An 11,224-nucleotide genomic window follows, 5' to 3' on the forward strand; every position below is an offset into this window, starting at 1 on the left:
CTACGCCATGTATGTATCTGACATCATGAAATCACAGCAGCCTCCATGAAGGATGAGGAGGAGAAGAAGTCCATGGAGGCTGCTGTGATTTCATGTGATCAGATACATTCATCGAATAGATTGTGTTAATGTTAGGAAAAGAACCTTCCCCATCACCCTGGTAACATAGCATGAAGTGCTCAATGATGTAACAGGCTGTGTAAAACTGTGTAAAACCTTTGACATAGTTACTACCCTTAATAATAAGTAAATGGAGCTGTATATGTCTGTAGATGAACATTGGCAGACAGTCCCTAAGTGCTAGTTCCATACAGCAGCATGTCCTAGCAGTGAGACCTGTCAATCAGAACCAATGAGGCAGGGCAATGCAAATAAAATTATATATGCAGGACTCTATTTATATCATTGGACTCCCCTCAGGTGAGTTGCATATAAGTTTACAAATTGATTTTTTTTAACATTGCAGCCACGGAAAGGAACCATTTTGGGATAAGGGCAATGCTTTTTCATCATAGTTTTTTTTATGAAGTATTTATTTTCGGTCAGTTAATCTAAACAACAGGTTCCTTTTTATGCGACGTAGGTATGTAGAGGGAACTATGAACAGCTGCACAGTTCTCCTAAGAATTGGGCAGAGCACTTTATGATGTTCCCAATAATTAACCCCTTATTGATATTTGACGTATTAGTATAGTTACAGGTCGGCTACAGGTGTATGGAGAGGGCTCATGGGTTGAGCCTTCTCCATATGAGGTGAGTGTGTGCTGCTTATTGCAGCAAACACCCACCGCTAGCACTCGCAATCTGTCTTGGGTCTTTGTAAGTCCTGAGGTTGTAAAGTTTCTGATCATTAGACGATCGGCAAAATCCCCATATACTGCTATACTGTAGTATGGTAGTATAAGGTAGGATCAATCAGACAACCGAGGGTTAAAGTACACTGAGGGTGCTCTAAAAAATGTTTAAAAATAAAAATTTTAAAAATATTTTTAAAAAAACACATTTAAAAACCCTAAATATAAAAATCCTCACCATTTTGCTAAAACTGATAAAGAAATAAACAGTAAAAATCATAAAAATGTTAGGTATGAACATGCCCGAAAATGTCTGATGTATTAAAATATAATAAGTTATTTGTAGCGTTTAACATCATAATAGAAAATAGCGCCCAAAAGTCCAAAACGCCAAAATGTAATAAAAAGTGATCAAAGGGCTGTACAGTCCTTACAACATGGCAAAATGAAGAAAAAAAAATTTGTACAATAGGTTATTTTTTATATGTATCAAAACACAATAAACCATATAAAAATTCCCCGTGATCGTCCTAAAGAATAAAGAAAACGTGTCATTTGGGGTGCAAAGACGTAAAAACCAAGCACCATAGGAAATGTTACAAATGCGTTTTTTTCACTGCATTTAGAATTTTTTTCCAGCTTCCCAGTTCACGTCATGGAATATTAAATACCGTCACTATGAATTAGAATTTGATACACAAAAAAACAAGCCCTCACACAGCTCTTTACATGGAAAAAATTCAAAAGTTATAGATTGTTGAAGGTGAGGAGTGAAAAGACGAAAACGTCCTATCGTTATGGGTCATCATAGGGGGCATCTTTTTTTTTTCCGACTAGTCTATAAGAAACCCAAACTTATTAGCAAGATTTTTATTACTAAAATATTTACAAAATACACAAAACAATCCAGCAATGGTGGCACCTACCATAGCTTCGACAATATAACTATTGATACTTACTCCAAGTATGCCCAATATTGCTAAAGTTCCTCCGATTGCTGAAAAAAGTGCGATCAGAATGATTTCCCAGGATTTGAGGCCGCGGGCATTATAACCTATAAATCAAAGATCATAAGTGATGGTTACACAAGAAAAAACACGTGCTGAATAGTCATGATTTTATATGTGAGTGAGGAAACATCTGTCTCATGAGCAGGGATGAGCCCACTCATATTTGGTGCGAAGGCGTTGGCAGCAAGGGATTTGCCGGAAAACCAAAGCCAAACTTCTGACAGTAGTCCAGATTCAGGAACCGGAACCCACAATGTTCCGAATGAATCCACACATTGTGGGTTTGGTCCCCTCATCCCTACTCATGAGTAGATGGCAGACATATAAACAGGTAAAGTGTTGCTAAATATGTAGACTCAGGGTCGGCTCCAGGTTTCAGTAGGCCCCTGGGCGACAGAACCTTAGTGGGCCCCTTTGCATTGAGTTCTTGTGGCAGCATTAAAAATTCATAAATTATAATTTTATATACAGCCCCTCACAGTCTTATATACAGTCCCCTCATAGTTCTAATACATACAGCCCCCCACAAGATACTGCCAGGATGAGATTCAACCATGTTGGCCCACCTAGAGGCTCTTGCCCAGGTATGCCTCGTGCTGGCACTGGCCCTGTAGCTATGCTAGTTACCCTAGTGCAGTGATGGCTAACCTTTTAGAGCTGGAGTGCCCAAACTTCAACTAAAAGCCACTTATTTATTGCAAAGTGCCAGCGCAGCAATTTAAGTAGTAATTTATTTCTCCTTTTTCTTTGACAACTTTCAATCGTTCAGCCTCCTAAGGACACCAACACAGTTGAAAGGAGGAGGGCAAATTCATCTAATATTGTAGGAAGATTCTCCAGGAAGATTCTTTGAGTCCTGTCTGGTGAACTTCATTCTGGGGTGATGGCCTGGGTGCCCACACAGAGGGCTCCGTGTGCCGCCTCTGGCACTAGTGCCATAGGTTCGCCAACACTGCCCTAGTGGTTCAATATCTGAAACTCCATTGATCATGAGAATAAAGGGGCTACAACCCTGTCATCTTCAAAATGTGTTATTACAAACTTCTCACAAGAGGGCGCTCTAATGCAATAGATAATAATCAATTGTTTCATTAGAAAAACAAATCCATAAAAATAAAACTATCACATAAAAGGCAACTTAATTTGGAGACTCTGGTGGGTACAGTTAATGGGAAGTGGGCCCCCATGGAACCTCAGTCCAACATTGGCTTAACTGGAGGCTCTTGATTGCTCACAATTTCAAGATCTCTATTTGCTGTCATTGCAAAATTATATAGTTAGTTACGTCAAGAGGATAAAGACTTACTGTTAGCTGTAGTGGTTGATTGTGTTGTCCCAGTTACAGCTACAGTGCTAGCTGTAGTAGCAGTATTTGTTGTACCAGTTACAGCTGCAGTGTTAGCTGTAGTACCAGTATTTGTTGTACCAGTTACAGCTGCAGTGCTAGCTGTAGTAGCAGTATTTGTTGTATCAGTTACAGCTGCAGTGCTAGCTGTAGTACCGGTATTTGTTGTCCCAGTTACAGCTGCAGTGCTAGCTGTAGTAGCGGTATTTGTTGTACCAGTTACAGCTGCAGTGCTAGCTGTAGTAGCAGTATTTGTTGTCCCAGTTACAGCTGCAGTGCTAGCTGTAGTAGCGGTATTTGTTGTACCAGTAGAAGTTGCAGTGCTGGCTGTGGTTGCCGTAGTAACAGAAGCTGCAGTAGTAGTTGTTGCTTCTGTGGAAGTTGGAGCTGCAGTAGTATTTGTTAAAAACACAGTAGTAGTTGTTGGTTCTGTAGAAGTAGTAGTTGTTGGAGCTGCAGTAGTAGTTGTTGTTTCAGTGGTTGTTAAAGCTGCAGTAGTAGTAGTTGGTGCTTCTGTGGTTGTTGGAGCTGCAGTAGTAGTTGTTGTTTCTCCAGTAATGGTAGTAGTTGTTGGAGCTGCAGAAGTAGTTGTTGGTTGTTCTGTTGTTGTTTGAGCTGCAGTAGTTGTTGTGGCTTCTGTGGTTGTTGGAGCTGCAGTAGTAGTAGTTAGTGATTCTGTGGTTGTTGGAGCTGCAGTAGTAGTTGTTGTTTCTCCAGTAAAAGTTGTAGTTGTCGGAGCGGCAGAAGTAGTTGTTGGTTGTTCTGTTGTTGTTGGAGCTGCAGTAGTTGTTGTGGCTTCTGTGGTTGTTAGAACTGCAGTAGTTGTAGTTAGTGATTCTGTGGTTGTCGGAGCTGCAGTAGTAGTAGTTGGTGTTTCTGTCGTTGTTGTAGCTGCAGTAGTGGTTGTAGCTGCAGTAGTTGTTTTTGGTGTCTCTGTCGTTGTTGCAGGTACAGTAGTAGTTGTTGGAGCTGCAGTAGTTGTTGATGGTGCCTCTGTCGTTGTTTGAGCTGCAGTAGTAGTAGTTGGTGCTTCTGTTGTTGTTGGAGCTGCAGTAGTAGTAGTTGGTGCTTCTGTCGTTGTTGGAGCTGCAGTTGTAGTAGTTGCTGTTTCTGTCGTTGTTGGAGCTGCAGTAGTAGTTGTTGGTGCTTCTGTCGTAGTTGGAGCTGCAGTAGTAGTAGTTGGTGCTTCTGTCGTTGTTGGGGCTACAGTAGTTGTTGTTGGTGCTTCTGTCGTTGTTGGAGCTACCGTAGTTGTTGTTGGTGTCTCTGTAGTTGTTGGAGCTGCCGTAGTTGTTGTTGGTGCCTCTGTCGTTGTTGGAGCTGCAGTAGTAGTAGTAGTTGTAGCTTCTGTTGTAGTTGGAGCTGCAGTAGTTGTTGTTGGTGCCTCTGTTGTTGTTGGAGCTGCAGTAGTTGTTGTTGGTGCTTCTGTTGTTGTTGGAGCTGCCGTAGTTGTTGTTGGTGCCTCTGTCGTTGTTGGAGCTGCAGTAGTAGTAGTTGGTGCTTCTGTCGTTGTTGGAGCTGCAGTAGTAGTAGTTGGAGCTTCTGTCGTTGTTGGAGCTGCAGTAGTAGTAGTTGGAGCTTCTGTAGTAGTTGGAGCTGCAGTAGTTGTTGTCGGTGCCTCAGTCGTTGTTGGAGCTGCAGTAGTTGTTGTTGGTGCCTCTGTTGTTGTTGGAGCGGCAGTAGTAGTAGTTGGTGCTTCTGTCGTTGTTGGAGCTGCAGTAGTAGTTGTTGGTGCTTCTGTCGTAGTTGGAGCTGCAGTAGTAGTTGTTGGAGCTTCTGTCGTAGTTGGAGCTGCAGTAGTAGTAGTTGGAGCTTCTGTAGTAGTTGGAGCTGCAGTAGTTGTTGTCAGTGCCTCAGTCGTTGTTGGAGCTGCAGTAGTTGTTGGTGCCTCTGTTGTTGTTGGAGCTGCAGTAGTAGTAGTTGGTGCTTCTGTCGTTGTTGGAGCTGCAGTAGTAGTAGTTGGTGCTTCTGTCGTTGTTGGAGCTGCAGTAGTTGTTGTTGGTGCCTCTGTCGTTGTTGGAGCTGCAGTAGTTGTTGTTGGTGCCTCTGTTGTTGTTGTAGCTGCAGTAGTAGTAGTTGGTGCTTCTGTCGTTGTTGGAGCTGCCGTAGTGGTTGTTGGTGCCTCTGTCGTTGTTGGAGCTGCAGTAGTAGTAGTTGGTGCTTCTGTTGTTGTTGGAGCTGCAGTAGTAGTAGTTGGAGCTTCTGTCGTTGTTGGAGCTGCAGTAGTAGTAGTTGGAGCTTCTGTAGTAGTTGGAGCTGCAGTAGTTGTTGTCGGTGCCTCAGTCGTTGTTGGAGCTGCAGTAGTTGTTGTTGGTGCCTCTGTTGTTGTTGGAGCTGCAGTAGTAGTAGTTGGTGCTTCTGTCGTTGTTGGAGCTGCAGTAGTAGTTGTTGGTGCTTCTGTCGTAGTTGGAGCTGCAGTAGTAGTTGTTGGAGCTTCTGTCATAGTTGGAGCTGCAGTAGTAGTAGTTGGAGCTTCTGTAGTAGTTGGAGCTGCAGTAGTTGTTGTCAGTGCCTCAGTCGTTGTTGGAGCTGCAGTAGTTGTTGGTGCCTCTGTTGTTGTTGGAGCTGCAGTAGTAGTAGTTGGTGCTTCTGTCGTTGTTGGAGCTGCAGTAGTAGTAGTTGGTGCTTCTGTCGTTGTTGGAGCTGCAGTAGTTGTTGTTGGTGCCTCTGTCGTTGTTGGAGCTGCAGTAGTTGTTGTTGGTGCCTCTGTTGTTGTTGTAGCTGCAGTAGTAGTAGTTGGTGCTTCTGTCGTTGTTGGAGCTGCCGTAGTGGTTGTTGGTGCCTCTGTCGTTGTTGGAGCTGCAGTAGTAGTAGTTGGTGCTTCTGTCGTTGTTGGAGCTGCAGTAGTAGTAGTTGGTGCTTCTGTCGTAGTTGGAGCTGCAGTAGTTGTATTATCTTGTGCATCAGCAAGGGTTGGGGCTGGTGTAGGTAGAGAAAACAGTATGAATGACAGATATTGGTAAACACATTCCAAATTATATTTTTATCCACATACAACATGTTTTTTTTTTCTTAATGGTGGACTATGTTATCGCATTTGAGAATCTGGGGTCTACCTATAGCTAGCACACTACCACAACATTTAATAATACATTCACATGGATGTTTTTGTATCACATAGGATATTAGAGTCATCCGAAGCCAACACTTTTTCAGTCAACCCAGAGTAAAATAGCAGTCAATAGTGGGGTGTCCACAATATTGGGGTTTAAGACTTAATTCAGTGCTGTGTTGCGCTTGAAGTTTTCCTTTTAGAGCAGTGTTTGTGATTTCCCTTATGTTGCGGTGCTTCAGGCCAACATAGTAGATAGGACTGTGTTCAGTAACTTTAGGTTTTATCTCTGATTCACTTTCTTCAGGTTTGCATGTTAAACAATACTCGTATGATGGGTGTCTCCAGTAATTAGCATTTCTGGCAAGCCATAAGTAATTAAAGGTGCATGCTACCTAATTATATGTTATGTCTTGTGTTGGAATGTTCAGAGGCAGCCGGGTGATAATGAGAGCAGCAGCATCTGTCAGGTAGGGTACACGGCAGCCAGCAATTGTCATTTCACTGACTAGATAACATTTTGTGGGGGCCGAGTGTTTCTGGGGGCATTTTCTAAATATATTTTATTGATTGCTGTTTTTTCTTTTATAAAAAAAAAGAGAGGCTTATAAAGTAGAGGCAATGCTATCGATTTTGAATCTCTATATTTAAAAGTTTCTCCTTGGCAACAGTGCTGCTTAGTGTTGCTAAGGGAAGCCGATCATTGTTCCGTATTGTGTATGCCATACAAGCTGATGAAGGCTACTGTTGCATGCAGAGGCAAACTTGGTTAGATACCTGCACTCGCCCAGTGCTTTAGGAGTATTTTACATAATCCTTTCCAACTGTTATAATTGTATGTTTATATTGGCTTTATAGCATTGTCTATATACTGGGTGATGCACAGGGATAGACAGATGTAGAAAACACCTTAAAATACTGCATTCATCACTTCTAAACTTACCTACACTTTCTCTGCTTGCTGTTATGATGAGAGATGAGTCAACTTACAGATGTTACAAAGACATAATACAGGGGTAGACCTTCAAAGTGGTGTGTAGACAATATCAAAAATCAATGGTGCATAGCCACAACAGCACTTTGCAACACTTCACTTACCAATATAAATTTACATCCTATATTTCATCTCTCCTTAAACACTCAGACCATGGGAGACTGGCACCTAAGGGGGGGGGACGATTCATGGGTGCGCTTAAGGCCCCTTGGTTGCTCCTCTCAATCTATGGTCTTATTATTTTAATGAAGAGAGAATAAGGGACACAACATGTTGGTAAGTGCCACCCTTTCTTTTCCTCTCTACACAAAGCTTTCCTCATCAACGCTTAATTAGAGCATTGCTCAGGAGAAAACTATTTTAACAAAAATGATAAAATAGTAGTATAAATAGTATATATTTTCCTCTGTTCTCTTACATTCAGCTAAAAGATTCCTTCTCCGATAGCTAATTGGCATAATAATAATTGAAGTAATAATTCAACATCAAACTTATCCCTGTCTTACGACGGCAACTAGTTTGACATATAAAGTCCTGTTCACATTTGTCTGCGGTTTTTGTGTTTTATATAATATTGTTCTCTACCCATATCATATCACAGTATGATAACAGTAGTTCATTCCTCCACCCCGACAGAATGGCCATACATACAATAAAATAAGAGATCTAGCACATACATTTCCCCCATTGTATGTCATCATGTCTAGCCAAGGGGACTGGTAAGAATACCTTCAGACTCTTCTAAATACAGTATTTTAATAAGTATTTATATATCTGCACTAGAGGTCCACCGGTGATGGGACTAGGGACCACCGCTGATGGCTTAATTAGGAAGCCCTAGCTCCAGCACGCACAAACCCCACTGACACATACAGGTCTTGAAGAGGCATAGAAATTACTATGGGAAAAAATACTGACCAACATAGAGACACAACGCTGAAGAGATATCCAGAAAAAAATTCTTTAAAAGATTAAAATATCATTATTACTTATATTGGATATGACGATAATAGCAATAAAAAATCTTCAGAGAAAATCCCTGGAATCATAAAGTGGATCATTAGATGGAAAAAAGACACACGTCCATCAAGTCCAAATTATAATCCCAAGATGTTGCTTCGTAAAAAGGCAAAATAAAGAGACTGAGGCCAATTGGCCCATAATCAAGAAAAAACTTTTTGAATCCAGCAAGTCAACCAGAATAATTCTCTTGATCGGTTAGAAGAATCTATTTCTCATATTGTGATATTTTTCCTTCCAATGTCTCAGCAATCACAACATGATATCTCAAACATCACAACATCCGTAGACTCACTGCTCTTACACAAAAATATAAGATATCTAACAAAAAAGTAAGATATCCAGAACTGAGATCATAGCAATAGGAAAACTTGAAGCAAACCCGCCCAATCACTAAAAATCTACAGTTGATTCATTGTGTAAACATTTTTTTAATTATTCTTATAACAGCAGTTACATACAAGGGTTATGTACAAGGTTCTTTAAGTTTGTTCTTAAGTTGAATTTGCATGGAAGTCAGAAAGTGTAACTCCAGCCAAATTATTGGGACCTGTAGCAATTCGATTTTTAACTGACATTGGAACAATAAAGCTTCATTGCGTAAACGTAAAGTTGATCATTGCAGCCTGGGACTAAAGTAAAGTAAATTATCAGCATCCAGCGAGCAGCACCAGAGGTTACAGTGGACAGGGAGGCCCATTTGTAACTAGGAGACGTCTGTAAGTCAGGGGTTCTTAAGTCGGGGACTCAATGTATATTTCTAAATTGATATTTGTACAGAGGTATCACTTCATAACATGACTGGATGAACTTGTCAACCTGACATAATAAATCTGTGGTGTTAGGTATTGCCAGGGATAGTAGTCCCTTTGGTGAGTTAACACAACTTATATAGAAATACAAAGCCTACAGGCGGTCCTCTACTTAAGGACACTCGACTTACAGGCGACCGCTAGTTAAAGACGGACCCCTCTGAAGCTTTATTCATAATCCTTGGTCCCATTACAGCAAAAGATTTTGAAACTCCAATTGTCACTGGGGCAAAAAAAAAATTTGTCTGGATCTACAATTATAAAATATACAGTTTCGACTTACATGCAAATTCAACTTAAGAACAAAAGTATGGAACATATCTTGTACGTAACCTGTATATATAGATATATATATCTATATAGATATATATATATATATACATACATTCATTTTAATATTTATATATTTGAGTTCTTGTCATAGCATAGGTTAACAATCACAGGTTTGTCTACAAGCAACAAAAACATCCAACAGTATAAAAATTAAGTCTCAATCTTGGATGGATGGACTGTTAACTAAGGAAGGTAATTCTTTGCTTTATTAGGTCTAAATACAAGGAACAGTAGATACCCCGAAAACCTGCTTCTGCTGTCAGTGAGAAGTAGGTCCATCAAGTTCAGTGTTGATCCAGAGGAAGGAAGTCCCCTTTATATAGTAGATGATGGCATTTCCCCACACTAAAGAAAATTTCCTACATACATCCTTGATCTCATTTCTAAAAATTTCCTCTATTTTTTACAAAAAAATCATCCTAACAGAATTGTAAACTCTGACATTGTATATTGAATAAATGAAATATATCCCCTTTGATTTTATTTTATTTTAATATTAATATTTATATCTTTCAAGTCCAGTAAAAATAAAATATAGAATTAAGAAATCCATAATTTCTTCTTTCTTATCCTTTGTTAAAAATGTGTAACTAAAAAAATATGTTACATCTGAATTTTATCTCTTTTTCCTTCATAAATATTCAATTGCCTCGTCTATCTCTTCGACAGATTCGGTAGATAAGTACAAATATTGTACTCATTTGTTTTAGTGTTATCAGTAATTAAAATGATTTAAGATATATCTAGACTGAAACCAAATGTTATGGTACTCACCATTTAACAATAGTAGGAATAAGAGAAAAATCCCATTGGACCTCTTGGCACTCCCCATAGTCTCAAATACTTAGTCCAGTATCTTGGAGATGTATGTAGATAGTCAATATCCCAAACTCTTGAATAGAGGAAATATCATCTTTATATAGTCCTTGTCCTGAGATGATGGACTCGTAAACAATGTGTGATGTGTCATCTTACAAAAATATTTCAGCTTGACAACCCCTATCACATTTAGTAAATTGACCTTCCGTTCACTTAAGTAAATTATTAAGGCAATTATGATTTCTTTATGAGGTTCAGTATTTGTCTTCGACATGTGTAGCTCATGAGATTCATCTCATTGGAATGTATCAGGAGTTCTCCTGCTCTCCTGTTCTCAATGATTAATTACATTGTTATTAGGAATCGATAAGAAGAGAGAAACTTGTACTTACAAGAAAAAGGTGTTAAGGTCAATAAATATTGTGGAAAATGAATATGATACCGCAGAGTAACAGGAAGTCCCCACATACTTTACTAGGAAACTTGGATGTTCATCAAGGCGATTTTTTAAAAATGCTTTTTGGTTAACTAAAGTAATAAATAAATTAACATATTTATCAGAAACGCCACCACAAACTACAAGACTTAGGCTGTATTCACATGAAAATTGGGGGGGCGTACATACATACGTCCCCCATAGATGGCAATGGGCGCACGGAGCGATACGGTGCCGCACGTACCACTCCATACACGGGGAAAAGATAGGACATGTCCTATCTTTCCTCGTGTTATGACACTGTGGGACCCATCCTCCTCTCCATCGCGCAAACATATTCCATTCATGTGAAAGCAGCTTTACAGCTACAGTTCTGATAAGAAAACCTAAACCCCCAGATCCTTTTGATGGTGGGCTGCAACATATAAAAACCAAAATGGTCAGAAAAATCCAACAAACTTTCTCAGAATTTTTTCTGCTGCTAATTTTGCTGCTCCGTGCTGTTATCTGTAATATAAATAAAGTTGAATATGTTACTGCAATCGGGAGTTCTGACTATAACCTTATCTTGTTCACTTACATAATATAGAATAGTATTTATCTCACTAA

At 39.8% G+C, this 11,224-nt stretch overlaps 1 protein-coding gene across 1 annotated transcript; it reads right to left on the reverse strand.

Annotated features, from left to right (window-relative positions):
* Positions 1 to 2,997: 2,997 nt before the first annotated feature.
* Positions 2,998 to 10,243, reverse strand: LOC140076422 (uncharacterized). The gene is made up of 3 exons (XM_072122952.1): positions 10,135 to 10,243; positions 3,111 to 6,068; positions 2,998 to 3,059 (listed from the first exon to the last, which is right to left on the reverse strand). Exons 1-3 carry the CDS (start codon positions 10,190 to 10,192, stop codon positions 2,998 to 3,000), a joined length of 3,078 nt encoding a protein of 1,025 aa, XP_071979053.1. The 5' UTR covers positions 10,193 to 10,243.
* Positions 10,244 to 11,224: the final 981 nt, after the last annotated feature.

The sequence above is a fragment of the Engystomops pustulosus genome, chromosome 9 (genome assembly GCF_040894005.1).
Source record: "Engystomops pustulosus chromosome 9, aEngPut4.maternal, whole genome shotgun sequence".
Lineage (NCBI taxonomy): Eukaryota > Metazoa > Chordata > Amphibia > Anura > Leptodactylidae > Engystomops > Engystomops pustulosus.